This window comes from Lampris incognitus, chromosome 3, assembly GCF_029633865.1.
Source record: "Lampris incognitus isolate fLamInc1 chromosome 3, fLamInc1.hap2, whole genome shotgun sequence".
Classification (NCBI taxonomy): Eukaryota; Metazoa; Chordata; class Actinopteri; order Lampriformes; family Lampridae; genus Lampris; species Lampris incognitus.
Window position 1 is genome coordinate 104674456 of NC_079213.1, and position 27846 is coordinate 104702301.

The 27846-nt window shown below is 48.8% G+C and overlaps 2 protein-coding genes across 3 annotated transcripts in view; one reads left to right on the forward strand and one right to left on the reverse strand.

The window, feature by feature from the left end:
• slc44a5b (solute carrier family 44 member 5b) overlaps positions 1 to 3146 on the reverse strand; it is a 103989-nt gene extending 100843 nt beyond the window's left edge. For both annotated transcript variants that reach the window (XM_056275604.1, XM_056275605.1), the window contains exon 1: positions 2969 to 3146. In XM_056275604.1, coding sequence (XP_056131579.1) covers positions 2969 to 3005 — 37 coding nt within the window. In that variant the 5' untranslated portion in view covers positions 3006 to 3146. The remainder of the gene's footprint in view (positions 1 to 2968) is intronic.
• Positions 3147 to 14503: 11357 nt separating this feature from the next.
• The window catches only part of st6galnac5b (ST6 (alpha-N-acetyl-neuraminyl-2,3-beta-galactosyl-1,3)-N-acetylgalactosaminide alpha-2,6-sialyltransferase 5b), a 25856-nt gene continuing 12513 nt past the window's right edge, over positions 14504 to 27846 (forward strand). The window contains exons 1-2 of the mRNA XM_056276910.1: positions 14504 to 14518; positions 14909 to 15097. Of these exons, the coding sequence (XP_056132885.1) occupies positions 14504 to 14518; positions 14909 to 15097 (204 nt within the window). The remainder of the gene's footprint in view (positions 14519 to 14908; positions 15098 to 27846) is intronic.

Genomic DNA, 27846 nt, shown 5'->3' on the forward strand with positions numbered 1-27846 from the left:
TTCCTTACAGCAGCCTACCTGAACACCACAACTCCAACACATGCTCCAACACATGGCTGGATCTTCAACTGACCCTGCTGCTCAGCTCACCCAGAGACCAAATTATCATCATTGTGCATTGAAGGAGAAAATGTCGATGAATGCGCAAATTTACTGGTCTGATCAACTAATTATCTGTAATGAAACATGCTGCGTTTCACTTCAAAGCCACGCTGAGCCTCTATTTACCATGCCTTAACGCTGATCCACACATACACCAAGTTTGTGTTACACTACACAAAGCACCAGTTCCCTATTTATTGCACATTGGGGGTGAGGGGGTTTAAACACCCCTCACAGGTGAGTCGTGGAGACTTGCCTGCCTTGCAGCTGATCATGGATCTACAGTTGGCAGCCTACAGCTGTGATTGACAGACTACTGGTGTCAATTGACACCCGGGGTTACTGCTCAGGGAGAAGACAGAACAATTAACTTTACACATCAAGAGCCATTGAGAACAGACTCCACACTGTCCATGTCAATCTATGACAGCAAAGCTCCCAGACGGTTGTCTTGAGGCAAAATTAAGGTGGTATGGGGGAATTGTAGTGCAATGATTGACTTGTAAAATGGGGGGAATGAAGTGACACAATAAATGTGTTCATTAAAAGGCTGCCGTGGTGCCATCCATGTTCTGACTCTTTTTGTGTGTCTGCCACACTGCTGTCAGTGTGGCATCTGGTAGTAATAAAGGATTATATCGCTTTGATAAACAATATAATTACTAAGACAGGCTCACAGAAGGAAAATCTGCCCAGAGATTGACTATGCATCTGCCTGAAGCAGCAAAATGTCACTTTTGAAGACAAAAATTCCTTTGTCATTAACGTAACAGAGGATGGTGACGTTGATCCCCGATTACAGACTGTAAAGTACACAACATATTCATTCAGTACACAAGAACACCTGGGACAAGTCCTGCTGTTATTGAAGCTTCTATTGTTTGCACTTTTAGTGCACTGAGCTCTCCAGGCAGTGTGCGAACTACAAGATGGCTTTCGGGGGAGCTCGCTTTTTTTTACGAGGGGGGGGCTTGCACGTGCCTCAAAGAGAGAGGACTGTGACTCTTGTTGCAAAGAAACATTCATAGGTCAAACATGTAGGCCTACTTGCTTCATGTCAGCCGTGTTACCCCCATCTGCAGCGTCTTCTGTCGACTTGTCCCTGCGTTTTCACCCCGGGCGACAGCGGGATTGTGCTGACAGCAGACCCAGCAGGTGTAGCATCGGTGTCGGTGGTCGTCAAGCTAACGTTTGCGGCAGAAGACGTCTCTGGCTCTGCTCAGATAGCATCCGGATGTGGGCCACTTCAGGCAATGATGCGGCACTGATGGCCTTCTTCTGGCCCTGATAAAATGGACGTGAGCCTGAAGTGGTCCACATTTATCATAACAAATATGGCCCAAATATGCCAAATCAAATGTGGGCCCCTTCTGGCAAAGATGCGGTGCTCTCGGCAACATGTAATCTGGATGTGACCCTGAAGCGGCCCGTGTGGTAAATGGTGAATATGGCCCAAATATCACAAAACAAATATGAGCCACCGTTGGCAAATATGTGGCACATGCGGCATTGCTATGGTTTGGTTCTGGCCCAGATCTGGCAAGCAGGAGCGGACCGCCCAAGTGCCATCATTCCACACGGTACGGGGGCCGGATGAAAGAAAAATGAGAGTCGGGTGCGGGACGGGTCCGGGCCACAGCAATTGTGCTACCTGGGTGGTTGCTCCTCAGAGTGGATAGGCTTAGGTTTTTTTGGTAAATCCAAAATTTGCGACTAAACTTCCTTGTTTTCTTGTTGACATATATGTATGCTGGCTACAAAAAAGACACGCAGACTGAGTGGGACTAAGAAAGTTTGTTTTGTTTTGGGTTTTTTTCCCCTGATTTTTGAGTGAGTTATTGCGCCGCCACGCTTCGATGGTCATGGCAAGAATAGCACGCATGCCTGTCTCTTTAACACAGTGAATTAGTGATGAATCACCCTCGTGCATGAATCATACATCAATAATAGTCGAATTTTACACACGATCCATGATGATGACGATGATACATAAAAAATAGAAATGCATGACATATTGTCATGCATTTCTTAGAGACAACCTCCCCCCCCAAAAAAAATCACAAATCATGATTTCAGGGGAGCTCATGTCTTATTAATAAGAGGAGCCAGGCTCCCCTGTAGTTCGCACCCTCGTGTCATCAGCAGCATTACATGAGAAGGTCGAAGTACACAGAAGTACTCTCACTCCACTGGGGTCTAATTAGTGCCTTGCGTTGTCACCACGAAATCTTCAGCAAAGAAGGTAAAAGCTTGTGAAGGTAAAGGCACAAACACTGAATTGAGGGTACAGGTTAGGGGGGCAGAGGCATTATTAGGAACACTTGGGTAAAGCGCTGCAGATTACTTAAACTACATTATAAAATAAAGCCGGGGAGGGGGGAGTTGCTGCACCGTTGGTTTGTCACGAGAAAAACCAAATGTCAGAGTTGTTAATAAATGTAAATCAAAGCGAGGGGTCAAAACATGAGTCGGGCCAAAGGCGCATATTCCTTTGTCATATTGTCCAGGAGAGAGAGAGGAGCGAGAGAGAGAGAGAGAGAGAGAGAGAGAGAGAGAGAGAGAGAGAGCGAGAGAGAGGAGCGAGAGAGAGAGAGAGAGAGAGAGAGAGAGAGAGAGAGAGAGAGAGAGAGAGAGAGAGAGAGAGAGAGAGAGAGAGAGAGAGAGAGAGGGAGAGAGAGAGAGAGACAGAGAGGAGCGAGAGAGAGGGAGAGAGAGAGAGAGAGAGAGAGAGAGAGAGAGAGAGAGAGAGAGAGAGAGAGAGAGAGAGAGAGAGAGAGAGAGAGAGAGAGAGAGAGAGAGAGAGAGCGAGAGAGAGAGAGACAGAGAGAGAGAGCTCCTTGCCTTTAACAAAGACGAATCGACTCACCATAGTAAGAGGAGGGGACGTCCGTCTTTCTAGCCATTGAACTCGGCGGGGGAGACGCGGCACCGTCCCGGCTTTGGAGGTTGCATATGAGACCGGAAGTGGACGGTGTTGTATTCCGGCTACTGTCAGAGATCAAACGGAGTTACCGCTCCTCGCGCTGCCTCGGCCACGCAGCTGAGCGTCTGCCGTGTTTACAGCGCGAGACAGCGTCACCCGTGACGCTGCTGAAGGGGACGGGGTGACGTAACGCGCCCCGTTCCCCCCTTTGTTCTGCTGTTTCAGCGGCGCAACGAAGAGCTGATCTCCACCTTGCAGCCCCAAACCCAGTGTAGTTTATGCTGAACGGCTTTGCGAAGAAACGCTGTGTGAGGTTGCAAAATGACAAAAACCCGAAACAGCCAACACGAGCATTGATTGCCTCTTAAAGCTCCGATCTGTGATTTATTCGCCAGCATACCATTCAGGTGTATTTCCACACAAAACCGAAGAAGCTGAGAAATAGATTGAAAATAGTCATTTCGTGTCTTTCATCACGGATCTTATTGGACAACGTTGGCCCCCTTTTACGCCAATGGTAGCACACGTCGGTGTAAGCCGACTTTTTACAGCGTCAGAACGCCACAGAAGCTGAGCTGGAGTTGTTGTTCAGTTTTAGTTCTCGTATTGGGAGACGCGTCAAGCAGCCTCCAGTCCCGTGTTGTTTGTGTAAACCACTAATAAGACCCGTTAGCCCCCCTAGCTAACGGGTCTGACCCTTTAGCCGAGCTGGTAGTGACGTCGCCTTGAGGTGCAGTACACCCCGTATCGAATCCCGCACCGGGCAAGAAAGTAACCGGTTACACTGGTGGCAGCGGTGGGATCCGGAAGTGTGCAGATCCTTAGAAGTCTCTTCCGAGCGCGGGAATAACAAAGCTTCCGGGGAGGGTGACGACTATAAACTACTAATAAGACACGTTAGTCCCTAGTTAAAAGGTCTGACCCCTTAGCCGAGCGGTTAACGATGTCGCCTTGTGGGTGCAATACACCTCGTATCGAATCCCGCACCGGGCAAGAAAATAACCGGTTACATTTGTTTCGGCAGAAGGACGACACTTCGGTTGGTATTTGAATCAAGGATTGTACCTTTAATTTTTATTTCATTTGGTTTGGGCAAATTAGCACAATAGTAGAATGGTATTCATAACGTATATCCGTATTCTGTACTATCATTAGTAAAGTATGAGTATATTATTAGTATGAGTAGTATAGCGTATTAACACATTTTCGAATAAAAGTATAATAGCGTTAATGTATGAGTATAGAGTAATTGTATTATTCTAATTGACGTATAATAATTATAATATGTTGGCTGTAATTTATTCATATATTTTTCATTATCTATTATATATGTTATTTATCTGCTTCTCACTGCACATGAAGTTCCCTTTGTAAAAAAAATAAGGAATTCTGTTCTATTCCATTCACACCTTTGTGGTGGAATACTGCCCCCTGCAGGTACATGTAATGTGTGGCTATTATCCGTAGCCCAGTCCCCCCCCCCCCCGGATAGTTTCTATCGAACATATAACCAGAGAGTGGCAGCAGAAGATAGAAATTAGAAATGTGTGATATCTGTCCTGTGATGGCCTGGCGGCCTGTCCAGGGTGTCTCCCCACCTGCCCCCCAGTGACTGCTGGGACGGGCTCCAGCATCCCCGCCACCCTGAGAGCAGGATAAGCGGTTTGGATAATGGATGGATGGATGGATGGATGGATGGATGATACTTGAATTGTCTCAGAGAATCAGACCTGCACACTCAGAACAGAGGATCTCTCCTTCTGTGAGAGTTGTAGTTAAAGTGTCTATGCGTCATGACAGCTGACCTGTGTTGTTCAGCGATGTGAATGACTACAACAAACAAAACAGAAAACAAAGAAATACGTAGAATACAATCGTTGCAACTGCAACACACACACACACATTGTTTGTATGTATAAAGCTTGCTCTTATTGAAAACTTTTTTTTAATTTAAAGTTCATTTCAATAATGCATTTTTATGTACAATATGTACCATCTAATAAATATCTTGTGTGGCCAACCAAACAACCACAAAACCTATTTGGAATCAGTTCTGAAATGTTTTCCTTTCTCGACTAGTCCCCGGTAGCGTCTTTCTTCACCGTGTCCCCCCTGTGGATGGTATAAGCTCCCAGAGACGGACGGGTTGGGTTCTGTGTATCAAACCCTGACATAATACAGTGATCTCTGCGGGGCGTCTCATTGTGGCTCGACGGGTTTGACAGCAAACAGAATAAGGTATGGGACCAATATGAAACCCCAAAGAATGCAGTTCAGCCAAAAACCTCTGCTGTCGTCCCCTCTCAACCCCCCCTTCCCTCCTTTCACTATTCACAAGCTTGTCCAACACAGCATGACCTGAATCTCAACATGTTGTATGAGGAGTATGGCTATGTATGTGACCAATAAAACTCTTGAACCTCTTGAAAGGAGTGGTGAGCGACGCCAAAATAAAACAAGGTCAGAGCCGCTGACCTGCTTTGGGCTGATCACATGACACGTGGTACCCCAGTTTGGTACCCCCAGAGTATGGTGGCAGTACTGTCAAAGTAAAGAAGAGTCACAGTTAATTAAAACAGTAGAGTTAAGATGAATGAGACTCAATGACACGTGTAGAACTTACATTTACATGGTACCGCTGGTGGGCGGCACGGTGGTGCAGTGGTTAGCGCAGTCGCCTCGCAGCAAGAAGGTCCTGGGTTCAAGTCCCGGGGTAGTCCAACCTTGGGGGTCGTCTCGGGTCGTCCTTTGTGTGGAGTTTGCATGTTCTCCCCGTGTTTGCGTGGGTTTCCCCGGAGGCTCCGGTTTCCTCCCACAGTCCAAAGACATGTAGGTCAGGTGAATTGGCCCTACTAAAGTGTCCCCAGGTGTGTGAATGTGTGTGTGTGTGTGGGCCCTGTGATGGACTGGTGGCCTGTCCAGGGTGGCTCCCTGCCTGCCACCCAATGACTGCTGGGATAGGCTCCTGCATCCCCGTCCGTGACCCCGAGAGCAGGATAAGCGGTTTGGATAATGGCTGGATGGCTGGATGGTGCAGTTGGACCTCGTGTACAATGCAAAGACACGTTGCATATCATACTTTGCACCAGTGGTGTTACACCATGTGCCGTGGAGGGTCGTGTGCACGCACGTTTACTTTGCAGCCTGAAACTACACCGGCTGATTCCACCAATTACCGTAAGTACAAGTTCAATAGCAAAGTCAGCTCATCACAGTTAACAGTGCACGCCGTAATGGTCGCTGGCAATGAAACGCTCCAACACTGCCTATCTCCAGTGTCTCACAGAATTTACACAAGGACAGAAAGAAAGGAAAGACATAAGAGTGCAGTCAGGATGAAATGTCATGTGCAGAATTAGTGTCATTGCGGACTTAAAGTGTCGAGCGGTAATAGTGTGCATACATGCAGCGTATGGACAACAGCCCTGTGTCATGTTTAGTCCTCCCCTGCCGGCTTGCAGGTGTGTGTGTGTTGATCAGGGAACTCGGCGTGTGTTGTGCTGGGTTGGAAACCAAACCTGCGTACACACATCTGTGGCTGTCTGCGGGTTCATTACCACTCCTGCACACAGACAGCGGCGTATTGCTGTTGTGTCACACCACACAATTTAATGAGAAGCTTTTGAAGCTCTGCGCCTCTCAAATCAGCAGACGGCCAGGCTTCACCGCTAGCTGCTGCAGATAGAAACAGGCTGACACTAAAGTCAGATGGATCCTAGATTTATTTTTCCCCCCCCAAACTGGAAACACAACAGATGGAAAATAAACGAAAGCCATGAAATTATCTTGCATCAATCCCAAGAGTTTGCATTTGTAGGATTCGTTTTATGTATCTAAGATATTTGACGCTGGTAATTTCAGTGCAGACTTGTAGATGTAATGTGAAGCAGGTGAGAAAATCCATCCATCCGTCCATTATCCAAGCCGCTTATCCCAACTGGGGCCGCGGGATGCTGGAGCCTATCCCAGCAGTCACAGCAGAGGAAATACAGACTGAACCAATTGTCAGACTGAAACCGGTATCTTCCAGATAATGCAACTGACAGCTAGCATGAATTACTTTTGTAATGTGTTTCACGTGAGCAAGCCTTCACTTCAGGATCACTGTAGGCTGATTGTTATCATTAACGAGATTCTGATCTGGATCCTTATTCTCGTTCTGACCCTGATTCTGTTTCTTGTTACGTCCTCGTCATGACATCATGACGACACACCAGCATGCTGGTGATAACCAACTTTATACCAAAGCCGGCCGTACGTATACCTACACACCCCAGGCTGCTCCATTCACTCGCTGTCCATTCCCACAAGTTAAGGTTACTTTAAAAAGAAATCAGGAAACCAGTTAAGTGAATAAACTTAATTGTGTCAAAGTTATGTGAAATGATTTTATGTGAAATGATTTCACATAACTTAGACGCAATTAAGTTCATTTACTTACTTTCCCCAAGGTAATCGGTTTCCTAAAAATGTTAAGTAAACCCAACTTGTTAGAATTGACAGCGTTGACACTGAACTGAAGAGGGAATTTGTGAGCTTAAAGAAAGGTTGGAACAATATTTTATAACCAAATGATGTTTGCATCGCTGCAAGAAATGAAGAAAGTGCTCTTGTGCACAGAAAAACATCATGGATTTACTGTTACGGGCCTCTTCTCTAGTCTTTTTCCGTCTTTTTTTTTTTTTACACGACTTGCTGTAAACTTACTTCTGCAAAATCATGACATCACATATTCATATATATTGTCTTTTCAAGAGGTGGGAGTATTGACTAACACAGAGGGCTCTTACCGTGAACATATTATAAGCTATGCTTTTTCCATCTATGTGTCTTCATTTTATATCTGTGCTTCTGCAGTGGTTCAGTGTAAGAGGAATCCCCCTATTCCAAGAGTAAAAGGTTGTCGCCCCATACTCCCAAAAAAAAATATTTAAGCTCATAAGTTAAAGCTTATGCACTTCAATTACATGTAAATTTCCCATCCAATTTGGTCACATAAAGCCAATGTGATATTTTAAGAAGAAAAATGTCATATTTTAAATATCACACTGGAGTTATGTGATCAAATTGGATGGAAAATGTACATGTAATTGAAATGCATAAGCTTTAACTTACGGGTTAATTTTGTTTTGCTTTTTTTAATGGTGTGAAAACAAGAGACAGCAAAACATCTCGCTAACGCCATCATTAAGATGCCACATTAAGATGCAGCCAACCTGCCTTCCCGTGTGGTTTGATGCACTCCCGCCAACTGAAACAGGAGTTTTGTTTTGTTTTGTTTTAAAGCCAATTCTGTTTTCAATTTGGAGTTTGAGTAGTGGGTGGGTTTATAATCAGCGGCAGGAAGAGATAGTCTCTCTCTGTTTCTCTTCACCGGTAAAGGCGGCTGTTGCAATTGACCCCGCTGACTCCCAATAATTGAAATCCCACAAGTTCCACCAGGAGGAGGAGGGAAGTGATCTAAAGGCATTACTGAGCTGCAGCGTCACAACACAAACAAATGACAGAGACAGAGGGAGGCCGTAATTGGGGCTAAGCCTTAATGGGTTTTTTTTAAAAAGAATTGTAATCGGACACAAACAACAGTCCAGGGAGCAGTATGGGCCTGTTGGACCCTGAGTAAGCAGAAATTGCATCTGTGATTTGTAGGGATACCATAAATGAGTAGGTGTGCTGTCCACAAACTGAGACCATCTTAAAACATCAAACGGACATTCACTACCTGTAAAAAACCCCTTCGACTAAGTCCTCCTGGCCCAGACAGCAAAATTGCTGTGGCCTGGAGTGGACCCGTCCCACACCCGACGCTTCATCTGGCCCACATACCGCGTGGCATGATGGCACTTGGGCGGTCCACTCCTGTTTGTCAGATCTGGGTCAGAACCAAGCCATAGCAATGCCGCATGTGCCACATATTTGCCAAAGGTGGCCCATATTTGTTTTGTGATATTTGGGCCATATTCACCATTTACCACACGGGTCATTTCAGGGTCACATCCAGATTACATGTTGCCCAGAGCACCACATCTTTGCCGAAAAGGGCCCACATTTGATTTGGCATATTTGGGCCATATTTGCTATTATACATGTTGGCCACTTCAGGCTCACATCCATGTTGTCAGGGCCAGAAGAAGACCATCAGTGCCGCATCATTGCCTGAAGTGGCCCACATCCGGATCCTATCTGGGGGGGTAAGAGCAGGATGTGAACTGGGGTAAGCATGCCTTGGAACTAATCCCACCATGAAGATCCAGAGTAGATAGGGGTGCAGACAGCAGCCTGTGGTTCTGGAGTAGTGCTGCATCTACAGACACATGGTACGCTAACTGTGGGTTGGGGCCCTCAAACAGATCGCAGCAGGGGGCCAGAGGGGTCGCTGGATGTCCACGATACACACATTTTGTCTGGAGACAGAGGGGGAAAAAGGTCACATTTATTTCATTTTCTGTGATCGGATATGTTTTTAATTTAAATGGAAAAAAAACCCACTTCTCTTTGAGTCGAACTATGTGATGATTTAATTGTTCTCCAAAATATCACAAAAATGGAGTTTAACGTGGACATGCCTTTGATCGTTAGTAGACCGTGATTGAAGACTGAAAATGGGAAAGTTGCATTGATGAGAGGATTTTTCTCACTCTTTGACTAATAATGGAATAACGGATGTTGACTCACTCCCGCGGCAATGAAATATTTCCATAGGTGGGTCATGGCATGAAAATTACTTGGAACCCCTGCCCCGACCAATTGGGCGGGCAATAACCAATAACGCCAAAAATATCAAAATAAAAATGCAAAAAAAAATATATATATATTTGACACAACACTGTTCGCCATTTAACACGTGGTTTAACAGTTATAGGCTATGAGACCCAAAGGAATCCATCCCCTAATTTAAACAGTTTAAAGTTAGAATACAGAAGTTTTACATATAAATGTCTGTTACCTTCATGTCCTTGACAAACGAGTTCCCACCATGATGATTAAGCCTGTCACCACCAGGTACATCGCTCTGTATTTCGCAGTATACCAGAGCTTTAAATGGTGTCTGGGGTGACGTTCCCGCGCTGGAATACAGGAAGTGACGCGTTTTACGTCAACCAGCAGCGATCGCATTGCCAGAGCTGAACTTCCGTTTATTGTGAAATCCAGGCTAAATGTTGATCCTCACTGTTCATCCTGTCACCACACAGATGAAACGATAACTCATCTTCTTCGGGACCGTACCTTCAGTCAAACGCTTTGGTGTGACCTTCATCTGCTGCTAAACAGAAAATTAGATATTCAACTCGAGGTCCAAATTGAATTGGTTCTCTCTTTTTTTGTCTCTTTGATGATGACATGCCAAGAAAATACATGTCATTAATCTTGTTTCCCTGTTGGCAAAATTCCACATACATGCCAGCAAATCTGCAAGACAGAAACCCAACCTTACTGCCTCCATGTCTTACTTAAGATCCTACCTGGACACACTAAAATGCTGCACAAACTCTAAAGCTGTGAAAACTAGAGCCTTATGTAATGAATTTGATTTAATTTGATTTGTAGTTTATTTCGATTTTAAAAAAAAAGAAGCTGAACGTCCGTGACAAAGCGCTCTATACCTTTGGTTGGGCTGCCTTCGGGGCTTTCTGCCAGAAAGCTTCCGGGCTTGGAGGCTATGGCGGAAAAACGACAGAAGCGTCCAAGACACGTGTCTGATGCTCCTGAGAAAAAAAATCGTCCGGGTGGCGTAGCGGTCTATTCCGTTGCCTACCAACACGGGGATCGCCGGTTCGAATCCCCGTGTTACCTCCGGCTTGGTCGGGCGTCCCTAAAGACACTATTGGCCGTGTCTGCCGGGTGGGAAGTCGGATGTGGGTATGTGTCCTGGTCGCTGCACCAGCGCCTCCTCTGGTCGGTCGGGCGCCTGTTCGGGGGGAGGGGGGAACTGGGGGTAATAGCGTGATCCTTCCACGCGCTACGTTCCCTTGGCGAAACTCCTCACCGTCAGGTGAAAAGAAGCGGCTGGTGACTCCACATGTATCGGCATGTGGTGGTCTGCAGCCCTCCCCGGATCGGCAGAGGGGGGTGGAGCAGCGGAAGAATGAGGTAAGTGGCCAAGTACAATTGGGGAGAAAAAAAAGGGGGAGGGGGGGGAACCGCTTTTCCCCGTTGGAGAGCGCCGAAAGAAGAGGAGTAATTACTCTCACCGCCAGAACCACAAGGGGGCGACAAAACTTCCACACCGCAGCTTTAAGAAGTGAACAGCGTTCGTGCTGGCAACCCAAACAGGTGCAGGCGGAGCTGGTTCTTCTTCTGTTATGTTTGGCACAGTATGCAGACAGACGGCCGTCTGTCGCCTCAGTGGAGAGAATATTCTGGTAAATTAGAAAGAAAAAGGTCTGTTTTTATTTTTTTCCATAGACGCCATTTGCTTCCTTCCCCGGTCGCGTGTTCCCCGGCGCGCCGTGCTCGAGATGATGCGTGCTCCCCGGGGACTGAGCACGCGCCGCCGGTGGGAATCGGTGGAAAACGGTCGCCTGCTCCGTCACACTCACGATGACGCGTCGCGTCATGAGGCGCTGCTCCCCGTGGCACTGATGACTGTGGTATTAAAAATTCATAATTCTATCAATTGCATATGCCCCCGTGGTCTCAGAGGGAAGAGATAGAGGCATAGTAGTGTCTGCTGACAAAGGAGATCCGAGAACCGTCGGTCATCCTTCCCGGTCAAGTGGAAGTCTTGACAGGCGCTCTGGTCTCCACAGGGTTTTGTGAGTTTCATGCCGTGATATGTCATGTCATGTCATGTCATGTCATGTCATGTCATGTCATGTCATGTCATGTCATGGTATGTCATAGAGCCTCAAGCCTATCGTATAGGCTTAGTGGTTAGCACGGCCACTTCGTAGCACGACGGTTCTGGGTCTGATTCTGGTCCATCTATGAGGCGTTTCCATATATGCGTACCTCCCACAGTCCAAAGGCATGCACGTTAGGTCAACTGGACTCTCTAAATTGTCTACAAGTGTGAAGTGTGTGTGAGTATGTGTGTGTGGGGGGTGGGGGTGGGGGGGTGGGGTTCCTGTGGATGACTGCTGACCTGTCCAGGGTGTCTCTCGGCCTTCCAGCCAAAAGCATGCTGGAGGAGATTTCTGGCCTCCTGCAAACCTGAAATGGATTGAGCAGGTATTGATAATGGATGGATCCATTATCTTTGGGTACGATCAATCTGAATTATGATATTTCAGATTCATGACGCCCATTCACTCCAACCCCCATGCCAGTGAGGTCTCGCCTGTGTGACAGAAATCCATCTGAGGCGAAATCCCCAACAGCTCTTTCAACACCAACACTGTACTGTTTACAACGCGAGTATTTTGCATCTGTTCTGCTTCGCGGCTTGTCAACGAGCTCCTGGAAACCAGGCAGATGTGATGCAACATCTGAGTCACGGCGGAGTGACTGGGAAAAGAAAAAAATATATTGGAAAAAGGAGAGGAATGAGTTTACGGGGCGTCTATAAAAAGACTGATTCCCTTTTCGCTGTCACCTTCCAACGAGATTAGCCTACAGCTCCCAGCAAATCTGCTCTCCCGCGAGGGGCTCCGGCTGCTGCTGCTGCTACAAATGAGGAAGGAGAAGAAGAAGAAAGGCGGTTTCTAAAGGCTGTATGTATGTCACAAACGATCTCGTCTCCTCCTCCTGCTGTTTTATATCCATCTGCACAACGTGCAGTACTTTTGCACATGTGCACTTTTGCACGGCTTTTGTGAGAAGCGACGCTCTTTTGCCCTTTCACCCTTCTGACGCTGTGAACCTTTAAGTCAAGTCGGTTTTATTTGTATAGCCCAGTATCAAAAAACTACAACTTGGCCTCGGCGGGCTTTACAGCAACGCAACGTCCCGTCCTTAGACCCTCGTATCGGATGAGGAACAACTCCCTGAAACGACCACATAGAGGAGGAGCGTTTCCTTAATTAGCGCCCCCCTCCGGCGGCAGGAGATATGCCGCAGATGCTTTTCGCCTCTGCGCATTGTGGGTTTTTATCTGCTTGCTGGCATTCTTTTCATAACGCCTCATAGACAGGCCAATACAGCTAATGGTCAGTACATAGTGGTAAAAACAATTTGAGAGTAATATAATATGTAGTCAGTGCGTTGTTGTGTTGTTTCGCCGTCTGGTATAGTAACTAAGAGTGCTATTGGCGGCACGACCGCTAGAGGTCACTTAACTTTAAAACGTAACTACGGGTCGTAATAAGCCGCTATAAGGTCGTTTTTTGGTGGAGGACGGTCTCTAAAAAAAACCTTTAATAGGAAGGAAACCTCAGGGAGCGCAGCAGAGGAGGGATGTCTCTCCCAAGACGGACAACGTGCAATGGACATGCTTTAATGTCCATCCATCCATCCATTATCCAAACCACTTACCCTGCTCTCAGGGTGGCGGGGATGCTGAAGCCCGTCCCAGCAGTCACTGGGCGGCAGGCAGAGAGACGCCCTGGACAGGCCGCCATACTTTAATGTATGTGGACATAAATGTGTGCTGGTCTTACTGTGCACTGTGTCTTTTTTTAATCCTGACTGCAACAAATGTCCCATCTGAGACATTTAAGTTTTGTTTGATGAATTGATGGATGGATTGATGGATGGGTTGATTGATTGATTGATTGGTTGGTTGATTGATTGATTTGTTGATTGATTGATTGATTGATTGATTGATTGATTGATTGATTGATTGATTGATATGTTAATCATGTAGAATGAATGCTCAGTGTTCACATAGCTTATCCGAGCATAGTGTGTCGAGGAGAATCAGGGAAAGGTGTGGCTATTTAACGAAACATCTCCATCATCACGCACATGGTCTCCAACAAATAGTCTGGTTTTTTTTTTAATCTTGCACGTGAAGCGAAGGGAAACCCGCCGTCGCGGTGAAACGAACCAACACGTGAGAAACAGAAAACGGACTTCGCGTGAACCCCGCGTGAAGCCCTGAAACTGAGGCGTAAGTGTAAAACGGGATTTCTTAGGACCATGCGAAGTGGTCTGGCGACCGAGAAAAGAGCCTGAAAGATTGAAGAGCGTCGCTCGCTTTGGATGCGCGCGCGCACACACACATACACGCGCGCGCGTGCACGCACGCACGTTGCTATTGCAGGACTCGCTCAGGTTTTACCCGCTTCGGTATACAGTAACCTACTGCGCGCGCGCGCGCGCGCGCGCGCGCACACACACACACACACACACACACACACACACACACACACACACACACACACACCCGGTGGAGAGCTCGCTGGCACACACTAAACACGCTGCAGTGCTCGTTCGTTCGTTCAGGTGTTGCGTGCGTTCCAACCCCCCCAAAAAAACCAGAAAGCAGAAAGCGGGCTTCCGATGAGTTTCGCCGTTATGAGGGGACCGTGGAAGCGCCATCGAGAGGACCGGACCTTGTGCTCGAGGAGTCGTGTGGAATAAGGACGGACGGGCAGCATGAAGACCCGAGTGGTAACTATGAACCGGGGCAACTCTTGGCGCATGTTTGGGTGGCGTGGCGCTCGGAGCGCTCTCGCGTGGGGCGCAGGTATGCACGCGGGGACTTGTGCAGGGCGTTGAGAGTTGCATGGATGACTCTCTTTTTCCTTGTCTCAGGAAGAAAGCCCCCAAAACATTAGTATAGAGAACCTCTTAACCTCACGAGGTGGCATTTCGGTTAGCAGGGATTTCCTGGCTGTGTGAACATTCAGGTCGCAGAAAACTTGTTACCAGGCACCGCTGTGGTTACGTGCAAACCCCGATTTGTCGGAGTCCCCTGCAGAGAAACAGCGCCGGGTTGTCTTGCCCGTGCGCTTTCCCTGTCGGCGGACGATGTTCATTTTGTGCCGCCTGTTTCCACAGTGCCAGGGGGCCGTTGGCATCATCCTCGTCACCATGGTTACAAGTTTTATGGTGATGTACAACAGCGGTTCCGGGGACGCGTCCCCGCCGTCGCCCCACCGCCCGAGTCCACCGGCGAAGCATCGGGAGAGGCCACCGAGACGAGCTGCACCCGCCCTGGACGGCTACCTGGGCGTCATCGATCACAAGGTAAACAGCCGAGATCAGCACGCTGACCTGCGGTCGGCTCATCCGTTAACAGAGATGCAGGCATGGCCGCAAGGGGGGGGGCTTCTGTATGAAAAACATAAGCAAAATTAGAATTTGGCAAAACGTTTACATACCGCACATGTACATGATTGCTGTGACACACGACCTTCAAGCCCAAAACCTGAACCTGACCAGCCACATAGTAGGTGCAGGTATGGCGAGGCATAGAGATTTTCAGTTTACATATTATAGCGAGGTCAGGGGGGGCAGCCGGGAACCGCCGCAGCCGGGACGCGAACCCGGGACTCCCGCACCGCGGGTGGCTACGTTAACCAGTCGACTAAAGTGTCCGCCCCGTTAGCCAACCGGCTAGCGAGCCCAGTCATTCGTGGTCGTTACAATATATGATGATGAATAGGAATTATTATCGTACTTTGTTTATTAGTAAGCACAGGTCACGTTTGTCGACTTCATCAGGTTGCACTGATGTGGAGAACACAAAACAAGCAGGCAGCCATTTTCACACTTCCCGCAGTCCCACGTCCTCTGACATGGACATCAAGGTACATCTGACTTGTCACACACGGTATTAAATACAGAGGGTAACGGTTCCTTATCATGGCAGTACCTTCTCCCCTCCTGTCTGTTATTTCCATCCTATAGGATGATGTGAGTCCACTCAGGGCCTCTGAACATAGGTAACGCTAATTGTCTGGGCCTATATGTCGAGGACCCTGCTGACTGGGGGAGGCACGTCGATTGCTGTAGTAATGTCGTGAATATGTAATATGACATGTGCCTAATCTGTATTCGGCTGTCATCCAGGTGAGACAGGCAGAGAAGGGAAGTGTGCACAGCAAGGTCTCGGGTATACCCTTAAGGCAGCTTATCGATGCACTGGGTGTCTTCCCGTTTTTCCACGTTGACAAACCCTTAAAAAAAAAGTATTGAATGATGTTCCGGATTCTGTTGTCACGTCCTCATGAATGCCGCACCAACGACTTTCAGTTTATGGACTCTAGCAGGTCCTGTGTTCCTGTATAGTGCAGCTACTCTGTACAGACTACCGGTTATTGTGTGTCGTATTGATAAAGAATCAGGAACATTTATTTGTCATTTCATTCCAGTGGCGGCTGGTGCTAAAAATTTGTGTGGGGGGGGGGGCGCAATTTACCTTGGCGCAGCACACCTGACAGCTGCTTTAATGTCCACACAGTCACAGAGTTATTAAGAAGGACAATGGAGCCTATAGATTTTATCAGGGTTCATAGACGGTGGATGATTGACAGTCGAGACGAGGCGTCGTGGTGGGTGTGAACATGATTGACAGCCACGAGAATTGTCCAATCTCATTAGATCAAAAAAATATTAAAACAATACCAGTTCGCTGCCAATGAAAGCGGGCGTGTCTGGGGAGCACAGAACTGAGTCCCCTGGAAAGTCTGAAGAAACCAATCAGACAGCAGCCTCAGGTCACCTGCTCGCGAGAAGTTTGAGGGCTTACATAAGGTATGGTTTGGCCAGCGCCCCTCACCCAGGAAGTATATGTATTCAGACAGAAATCAACCAAACACCATCTGGAACCAATATTTAATGGCTGCTGACAGGCGCTCACAGACTGGAAAACACTTTTATTTCATAATTATTTGCATTATACAACTAAATTATATTCAACATGTTTAAGTAGATTTTCATCTCTTGTTATTTGAAGGGGGTGGCACATTTCATGCACCTGCGCACATGAAATGAAATGAAATATCGTTTTCCCCGTCCCACAGCCGTGCAATACAGAGACACAAACACATCCAAACTACAAAAAACTACAAAAACACATATATCCAATATACCAAAAAAATAGAAAACAAAAACAAAACATCACTGTTCAAGACAGCCAATGCCAGGATGACTGTCGGAACAGCCGGTTTGCATGGGCTAGCAGTTAGCTTAGCCTGCCCCGCTTCCGTGTCCTGTCAGACCGCCCGAGGAGGAGCTCCAGGCAGGGCCGTGGCCGCTGGGCCCACCGCACGCAGCAGACCAGGCTCCCCCAGCCGATCCAACGCCAGCTCTCCCGGCCAGACACCCTCGACACACCTCCCTGCACTCCACACGATGACACGAAAAACACAGTCCAGGCTAGGCGAGGCCGCCGCCTGCATGGGCTAGCAGTTAGCTTAGCCTGCCCCGCTTCCGCGTCCTGTCAGACCGCCCTCGGTGTTATCGGAACAGCATGGGCTAGCAGTTAGCTTAGCCTGCCCCGCTTCCGCGTCCTGTCAGACCGCCCTTGGTGTTTCCCCCCCGGAAATTAAACTACTGGATGCCTAAATTTCCTTCGGGATCAATAAGGTGTCAATCAATTAATCAAAGCCAAGTTATTTTCGGTATTCATGAACAACCAGCCAGTGAGATGATCTCAAAGAGTCGTTTTCCTCTCAGACTTTTTCATTGTTATCCTTTTATTGTAAAATACAATATCGGGCAACAGGGTTGAGGCCCTGTAAGTGGGAACGACTGTTGTTGATGTCTTCTGATACATCTCCACACCCTGTACATGACGATGAGAACCGATACGGGACACACATGCATGCCTTCCTGTACAGGCAGAGAGGATTACTTTTGCATTTGACAGAGGCGTACCGCACTGGCCAGGTGAGCTATTTCTGATTGCTGCCACCAAGCCGATGCACAAACCCCAGCCGGCGTGCCGCGGAGATGATAAGGGGGCAGAGTGTTTTCCTGCTCATAGCCAAAGACTCGAACCAAGGTTGCTTCCTGAGAGCTGTGGTAATTACCAAAGCACTGAGCTGAATTGGTTGACTTCCCATGCAAATGTCGTGTCTGAATTCTCTTTGTAGTCTTTCTTCTCTGCCTCCACATCCATTATTTATGTCTACCATTCAATATTTAAATATTTAAAGTAAAGTACTTGATAAAGTACAGATTTCCCCTGAAACGCCCTCTGCAGACACGAGTGCAAAGCGCATGTTGTTGTCATGTAACCCCATGTGCCATGCTTAGCCATGCTTCAGAACTGACGTAGCTTTAGTTTTGCTTTTGATCGAATTCGGGAGGAAACCACGGGAACTGCCACGGCCGGGACGCGAACCCGTATCGCCCGCACCGCGGGAGACATCGCCGACCGCTCGACTAAAGGGTCAGACCGGTTAGCCAACGGCCAACGTGTCTACTTATCCATGCACGTTACAGTATGCCGTCATTACTAACGCCCCGAAGAACCACTGGCATTTACAGCACCATCAACACTGCTTTACTTTCAGGAAGGCGCACTGGAAAGACACAATATCATGTAAACACACTGAACATGTCCCGATTTGGGGGCGTCCGGGTAGCGTGGCGGTCTATTCCGTTGCCTACCAACACGGGGATCGCCGGTTCGAATCCCCGTGTTACCTCCGGCTTGGTCGGGGGTCCCTACAGATACAATTGGCCGTGTCTGCGGGTGGGAAGCCGGATGTGGGTATGTGTCCTGGTCGCTGCACTAGCGCCTCCTCTGGTCGGTCGGTCGGTCGGGGCGCTTGTTCAGGGCGGGTGGAGGAACTGGAGGGGGAGAGGGGGATAGCGTGATCCTCCCACGCGCTGCGTCCCTCTGGCGAAACTCCTCACTGTCAGGTGAAAAGAAGCGGCTGGCGACTCCACATGTATTGGAGGAGGCATGTGGTAGTCTGCAGCCCTCCCCGGATCGGCAGAGGGGGTGGAGCAGCGACCGGGACGGCTGGGAAGAGCGGGAATGGATGTGAGACACTTGTCAGGTGTCCCTGAAGTGAAGTAAAACCCGCGACCCCCACCAGATGTGTCCCAATCTCACCCAGCGGCACGAGCCCTTTGCTGACCATACAAGTGCTTCGATGCACCTGCAGGCTTCTGAAAGTAACGAGAAGTAACTGGGTGGTCTGTGTTGTGAATCCGGTGCAGATACACAACGCCCCCCACCCCCGCCCCCACCACCCGCCTCCCCCCCGTCAGCCGTCAGCAGCTGACGGGGGCTTCGCTGACGGATCCACTAATGTGATATTTTCATACTTCTTAGCGTCAGTTCTCTGCTGCTGCTGCATACCGCGGGGATTCTGCAACCAACCTCTCTCAGACCCCGAGCGAGGGGGGTGGGTGGGTATTACTGATCAGAGTGGACCCGCGGTGGCAGTTCGGTTCTGGAGTGGGTGCATCAATCTCCACGGCATCCTTAGGGGTCCTCTGAGGTCCGCTACGGCTGGGTAGAGGCTTGGCTTTCATGTTACACCGAAAGAAAGAACACACACGCACACACACACACACACACACACACACACTCATTCACAACCATGACAACACACAGATACACACACACACACACACACACACACACACACACACACACACACACACACACGCACACACAGATATACACTCATTCACAACCATGACAACACACAGATACACACGCACGCACACACACACACACACACACACAGATATACACCCACTCACAACCATGACAACACACAGATACACACACACACACACACACACACACACACACACACACACACACACACACACACAGATATACACTCATTCACAACCATGACAACACACAGATACACACACACACACACACACACACATACACACACACACACCACTGGCGCACAAACACACAACTTGCAGACAAATGGCCACGCAACACTCCCATACAGCCACACATCACTGGTGGGCATAACACACACGTGCACCGGCTGCTTGAAGGCGTCAGGACAGCACGAGCTTCTCTGCGCCTTCGGGGGTGCGTTTATGGGCCGCGCCAACTTGTGTGCATGACTTGTTTGCATGGGCTGTGATTTTATGGGCGCCCGCGACAGCCCCGCTGGTTTATGTCTCATCCGAGAGCCGGGACACCCATTAATCACCGGGGCTGTTCTCCGAGGACCGCAGGAGCGAGAGGTTGAAGGCTGAGAGACCAGCTCAACGCCCGCAGTCCCCGCCGCGCTGCACCAGCCGCTTCCGATCAACTCGGGCTAAAGACGCAACCCCTCATTTCTGCATATGGAAGAGCCGCCATTTCACATCCTGTCCCACTTTCCTTTTCATTGCTGAAGCCGCTCGGTTTTTCTGACGAGTGTTTAAGCACGACTTTAAAAACGGGGCTCGTTTTGTCGAAACACTACACACAATTCACACAACCACACACACACACACACACACACACACACACACACACACACAAGACGCAGAACACCTCAGATCTTGAGACACTTCATTCAGCACGACACAATAACTTATGAAGGAGGCGTCCGGGTGGCGTGGCGGTCTATTCCGTTGCCTACCAACACGGGGATCGCCGGTTCGAATCCCCGTGTTACCTCCGGCTTGGTCGGGCGCCCCAACAGACACAACTGGCCGTGTCTGCGGATGGGAAGCCGGATGTGAGAATGTGTCCTGGTCGCTGCACTAGCGCCTCCTCTGGTCGGTCGGGGAGCCTGTTCGGGGGGGGGGGGTAGCGTGATCCTCCCACGCGCTACGTCCCCCTGGTGAAACTCCTCACTGTCAGGTGAAAAGAAGCGGCTGGCGACTCCACATATATGGGAGGAGGCATGTGGTAGTCTGCAGCCCTCCCCGGATCGGCAGAGGGGGGGTGGAGCAGAGACCGGGACGGCTCGGAAGAGTGGGGTAGGTGGCCAAGTACAATCGGGGAGACAAATAGACTATAGTGCACAGACAGCATTAACAGTTGTGGAGACAAAAAAGGAAGTACGAATTTTAAAAAAATAATCCCTGAGCATCACCTCCTGGCCCAGCTGGGTCTGGCCAGAGCACTTCGTCCACGTCGCAGGCTGTGTCCTCTCTGGCAAGACAGCCAGGGAAGACTCCTCCTAAATGATGACTCCATCCTTGCTCAGACCCTGCACCCATTTGGTCGCAGGCCTCCTCCATGGCTTGAATGAGGGGCATCCTGACATCGGGCTGGAGATCATAAATCCTCCCCCGCCATGCTGACCCCCCCCCCCAGTGGGGTGCAGGAAGGGAGAAGTATTGGCGTGAACACTGCGGGTGTTGATGAAACCGGTTCGGGAGCAGAGCAGACCGGTGTCCCAGATGACAGTGTAGCTCATCTGCTCTGCCTCCACGTGCTCTGCCTCCACGTGCTGCAGCGATGTCGTGTAGTCGGTCTAAAAATGTGAGTATGTGGGCCGTGTTGTAAGGGCCTACGTTGGCGCGGCTGTGGAGGACCCCATTCTGTGTGATGGCAGCGCACGTTGTGACGTCACCACCCTCTTCTTCTTACCTCCCGTCAGGTTAAACCCAGCCTCACCTATGGAGACAAATTCATGCGGGGTTGCATCAGCATCCATTTTCCCAGTGGAGCTGTCTCATCTGTATGTGATTTTTTAACACCCCCCCGCGCGCCTTTTCCCCCCTAATTGTACTTGGCCAATTACCCCACTCTCCCGAGCCGTCCCGGTCGCTGCTCCACCCCCTCTGCCGATCCGGGGAGGGCTGCAGACTACCACATGCCTCCTCCCATACATGTGGAGTCGCCAGCCGCTTCTTTTCACCTGACAGTGAGGAGTTTCACCAGGGGGGCGTAGCGCGTGGGAGGATCACGCTATTACCCCCGAACAGGCGCCCTGACCGACCAGAGGGGGCGCTAGTGCAGCGACCAGAACACATTCCCACACCCGGCTTCCCACCCGCAGACACGGCCAATTGTGTCTGTAGGGGCGCCCGACCAAGCCGGAGGTAACACGGGGGATTCGAACAGGCGATCCCCGTGTTGGTAGGCAACGGAATCGACCGCCACGCTACCCGGACGCCCCTATGTGAGAGACCTGACGGCCATTACTGAAAACTGTGTGGTCACTGAGGAAGTTTGTTTGAATTTCTCTGAGGCGTATCGCTTTATCGGCCGAATGACGGTTCTCTCTCTGGCTCCTCTCAGAATGTGCCCCCCCCCTCCTCCTCCTGGGTGTTCTCCACCCGCAATCCCACGTGGACCAATCAAAATGCACATAACATGTCATAGCACAGCGCACAAGGCATTGTTTCAAACATGGAGTGCAGTTAATGGGCACCAAGAAGTAGAGATGGGGAGGGGGGGGTTCAACCCCCACCCCAGGTTCAACCCATGGTTTACAACATGGCCGGCCAATCTCCTCTGTGAAATCTGGTCCTCGTCTTCGTTGTCCACGTCCTCCTCCGGGTCTGCCTCCGCCTCTCACTGCACCGCTGCCCTCCGTTTTCGTCGAGCACAGGTGCGCCAGTGTGCCGCCTCGTCATGGCGCTCAGGCCGGACTGGTGCGGGCCACAGCTCAGCGCCGACGCGTCTGTCTGAACACCTGACGGCCGGGGGTCGATCAACTGGTTCAATCGCGTACGAAACCGATGACAGATCTCCGGTTTCGGTCGATGATTACTGCCGGCCAAAGAAGCTGGTTCACCCCCCGTCTCTGAGTTTTCTAGGCGCTCTTCATGTGGCTCAAATAAATACGGGCAGCCATCGAATTCAAATGCCTCATCCACATTGTCGAACCCGGTTAAATATGCAGCCATGACTGCAAATAAACGATCGCCAGCAGCTCCTCTGCGTCGTTACAAATGAGGGGTCAGCGTTGCCGAGACGCGGCCTGACTTCTTCTTTGGTAAACAAGCCACGCCCCCCGCCCGCACGCGGTCAAGGGGACGTCACAACAGCGACCGGAAGAAGCGAGACGTGAAGGAAAAAAAAGGCCCATCTCCGCCGGGATCCTTTCCATAATGTTGTCAGGCACGCATAATAACAACCCGAGCCCGCCAGGGGGCAAAAAAAACACCCACTTTTAGCGGGCGGACTTTGACGGCCGCACTTGCCCCCAAGGATTACAATGCAGCCTGTTTCACGGCTGCTCAATAATGGACAGATTCCAGATATTGTTTTTTGTCCCTATTAATCATTTAGACCCCAAATGATGGGAATAGAGGGCCCGGGTATATATAAAAATGACCGGAATGACCCTTTAAAGCTAGAATCCCAATGATTGTCTTGATGCTTGTTCAATAATCCAGGTAAGGAAAATCAAAGAAGGTTGAGTCAGTTCATCTGGATACAACGTTTATTGAGAGCTCAAACGGGGGGGGGGGTGGGGGGTACTGTCACCATCTTACAATGTATCCAGGTGAACCGATTCAACCTTCTCTGATTGTCCTTACCTGGATTATTGAGCAATCAGTCTGAAGACTGACGATGCCGCTTGAGGGATGAAACGTATCTGCCAATAAACGTTGTATCCAGATGAACTGACTCAACCTTCTTTGAATCCCACTGATTGTTTTTTTGTTAACCTACTTGTACCGATGACAACGCTGGTTACTGCTTTGGAGTTGGACAACTTTAAATCCCAGAGATCAATCCACAATGAATCGGTGATGTGCCAGCAGCTTCTGCACCACCAAAAAAAACAACAAACAAAACCTGGTTGAACCTGAGTTTTACTTGTTGATGTTGTGGGGGAAAAAAGGGCCTTCTACCTGCGTTATTCTTCTGCAATTTGCTGCTGCATTTAAGACCTAAAACCTTATTTGTGTACGTCATATACTTTTTGCCCAGAAGGTCCTACCCTTCAGTAATTATTAAAATTAGCAGCTGCCAAAGCGTCCATTGCTTCGGTGTCAGTGGACCGTTATTACTATTGCCTGCGCGTACACATGAGATACAAAGTACTGAAAAAGGACATTTATTTGCATACAAATGTCCAGTATTGCTGCTTAAATACCTCAAGGTGCAGCCAGCTAGAGCCTCCCCCCTGCAGACAGGGTCAAGTGTCCTGCACAGAGACGCAGAACACGAGGACGCGGGGAGACGGCCTCTATTCTGCCACCTAGATGTATAAAAAGACGAACACATGTTGACACAATTAATAACATGTAGATTGTAAGATTTCAGAGCACAAAATGACCGTGGAGTCTCTGTTTGGTACATCTGATGTGACTTACTCCAAACCACTGTATCGTTTCTCTCTCTCGCCACCTTCGTCTGCAGCTTCTGCAGGGTCCCTTTGTGATGCAGCCTCCCCTACTGTGAATTTCTTTTCTTTGACAAGCTAATCAGAGGTGTAGGGCTGACTTCTCTCTCTCTCTCTCTCTCTCTCTCTCTCTCTCTCTCTCTCTCTCTCTCTCTCTCTCTCTCTCTCTCTCTCTCTCTCTCTCTCTTTCAAGTGCACTAAAATGTACGCATGAGCGTGCACACACACACACACACACACACACACGCACACACACACAGATTGTTGATATAGATACCTTGAGAAACAGCCTCTCCGTCTTCCTCTTTCCCCCCCTTCCAATTTTTTTCTCTCTTGTGCTGCTCCCTGATTTCTTGCTTTCTTTCTTTCTTTCTTTCTTTTGCCGATTCCAGTTAAAGAGAAGTTGACCTTTGAAGAATTGTCAGTAGCATCAATCTACACTGGCCTTTATAAACTCTAATTACGAAGCCTGCGTCAGTGTGAATGTGTTTATGATTGTGCGTGAGTGTGTGTGTGTGTGTGCTGCGGGTCATTACTTGTAATGCCTTGCTCTCTTTTCAAAGCATTTGGCTTCAGTTAACTTCGGAGAAAAGGGCTATGATGAGAAAGTCAGTTGCGGTGTCTTTTCAAACATCTATTTTAGAGAAACATCTCAGGGGTGCCCGCTGGCATGTTACTAAAAAAAAAAAAAAAACAACCAGCCACTTCTCTCTCAAAAATCGACCTTTGGCAGAATCTTCATTCTGCCGTCATCGAGATAGCCAAGCAGTTAAATCGACCGACTCAGAGGTCACACGTGTATTTCCGATGACCTAGAACCAGGTGGGGACAGTAAGCCCCCTTCCTGTGTTCCCCTAGTCTGTCTCCCTCCCCGCCTTTCCACTGTCTAAGTAAATACAAATTTAACAAGACAATTTACCTTGTGGGGGGGAGTGGGCGTGGCGTGAGAGAGAACGGCGTGGTTTGTGGAAGAGTGGGCGTGCTTAATGACGGTTTCATTGTGAGTGGGCGTGGCTTGAATGAGATTGTGTGTATATTGTGAGTGAGTTGGCGTGGCTTGAAGGAAATTGTGTGCATATTGTGAGTGAGTGGGCGTGGCTTGAAGGAGATTGTGTGTATATTGTGAGTGAGTGAGTGGGCGTGGCTTAAACGAACCGGTTTCATTGTGTGTGAGTGGGCGTGGCTTGAAGGAGATTGTGCGCATATTGTGAGTGAATGGGCGTGGCTTGAAGGAGATTGTGCACATATTGTGAGTGAATGGGCGTGGCTTGACGGAGATTGTGTATATTGTGAGAGAGTGGGCGTGGCTTGCAGGAGAAGGGGGCAGGACTTCCAGCAGTACGGTTGGACAGTTAACCTTAACAGGCGTTATCTTCGGAGTGGCAATATGCCGTCCTTTAGGTTGTCCCGCCTACGTCCATCCTGCCTTTTGACAAGACCACCTTAAAACTATGTTCCTAATGCCAGACGCTTGACACCATAATTAATACTTTTTATTTCCCAAACACCTGTTTAGACAAAGAAAAATAGTCTATATGACATGCACGTTGCCAAAAGTAGGAAAAATGCAACCAGTAACAAAATGTTATGTTTAACGTGTAAGATATAATGTAAACGTCTACCCAATGTCAGGTGATACGTTAGGGGGGCGAGTCTGATTCAATTCCACGACCAAAGATTATGGAGCCCAAACCAAGTCCGAGTCTTTAAAGTGGCAAGTCCAACTCAAGACCAATGGGACTAAAACTATAGACGGACACCAGAACAGTGCAAGTCCAATTAAACATCATGACTGGAGTAGTCTGCCGTCATGGTAAGAGTAAATATTTCCCAACACTAATATATTTTAGCCCCCCCCCCCCCCATGACATGGAGGGAATGTTGCAGAGACATTGAATAATAATGATGTTAAAAAACAGCAAGAGAGAGATTAGATTGTACTTAATTGATCTCCTCGGGGGAGGTTATTTCAAGATTAAAGACAGCTCACTAATGACCACGCCACTGACAACGTGAGTGTGATAGTTGCACTTGCGTAGACACAGATGTACGCAAGTGGTTAAGCTTGTCTGAGGCACGGTGTTTGTTCCCAAACTTAGTTTATCGAAACTCCATTAGATTCTCCAAAGTCGCGTACAAATGAGTGTTGTTCTCAACCGGTCTCGGGAAATCATTCCCGAGTCTGCAGTGTCTAAGAACGAGTCAAATCCGAGTCATTATGTCCGAGTCCTTACTCCTGTGAAGTCCAAGACAAGACCGAGGCCTTCAAAATGGGACTCAAGCCCATATTTGAATACGATAAGCCCGCTAGACATCTAATGTGGGGGTGGATGAGCAATGGGACGTGCTGACAGGAAGTCATGAATATCACCGTCGCTGAACATGAAACCAAACATGTTGTGGTTATTTCTGTCATTACCCTTTGGAAACGAGAACAGTGGGGTTGAGGTTCTGTCTCGTATGTGTGTCGTAGCATGGAGATCAGTGAGATTTCAGCCGTCGGGAGGTTTCCGGTGTAATTAATTGGCCTCTTTCAGAGAAGAAAGCAGTTCTGATCATTACAGTTTCACGCCACTGCTGGTCCGCTTTGCTCGCCGCTTGTTTCCGTGGCTGCATTTCTGATTTCTGCACACTTTATCTCTACAATGTGGAAAAGAAGGAGTATTTATCTGTGCAAACAAGATAATCCCACCCCGTCTTTCAGTTCTTTCATTATTCACCGGGGTGTTTTGAGGCAAAACCCATTGTAATACAGCGGTGCAGGCTTTGCTTTTTCTGCTGCTCCTCTTTTCTGCAAATCCCTCATCTCCGACACATTTTGCTTTCAAGTGTGTTGTTATCTATTGACATCATCAAATTGGACGTGCCTGTCCTTTTAGTGTTGGGAGCGCTCGGGGAGCATGCTGGAAGAAACACATGAGACTCAGGTACAATATTAGAGGCTGACTGATTTCCCTGATTGGTTTTGCTCTGAAAGCAATTATCATCCTTGGCTCCTATGGGGCGTGTATCAACGGGATGAAACTGATGAGTCTGGAGTCGATATGTGCGAGGGGAACTGGCTGACTGGGATTGGAACCAGAGATCCGACTCCTGCCTGCGTCCTCCGCCTGCTGCCAGAACCGCAGGCCTCATTATAATGGCTGCTGGTAATCAAACCTGTCTCACATCAAGTCTGAAGGCACAGCCTGTCTCAGTAGAGCAGGTTAATCCAGGAGAAAGTGTCAGTTTCATAAAGATCCAAGTGTTGTTGCTCAGTGGTAGATCATCAAGAGAGAGAGAGAGAGAGAGAGAGAGAGAGAGAGAGAGAGAGAGAGAGGAGAGAGAGAGAGAGAGAGAGAGAGACTGATGTCTCTCTGAAGTGAATGAGCAAGTGAGTGAAGGAGCAAGTGAGTGAATGAGCAAGTGGATGAGTGAGCCTGTTGTAGTAGAACAGGTTAATCCAGGAGAAAGTGTCAGTTTCATAAAGATCCAGGTGTTGTTGCTCAGTGGTAGACCATCACATGAGAGAGAAGGGGGGAGACGGAGAGACAGAGCAAGAGAGAGAGAGAGAGAGACTGAGAGACAGAGCAAGAGAGAGAGAGAGACTGAGAGACAGAGCAAGAGAGAGAGAGAGAGACTGAGAGACAGAGCAAGAGAGAGAGAGAGAGACTGAGAGACAGAGCAAGAGAGAGAGAGAGAGAGACTGAGAGACAGAGCAAGAGAGAGAGAGAGAGACTGAGAGACAGAGCAAGAGAGAGAGAGAGAGACTGAGCTCTC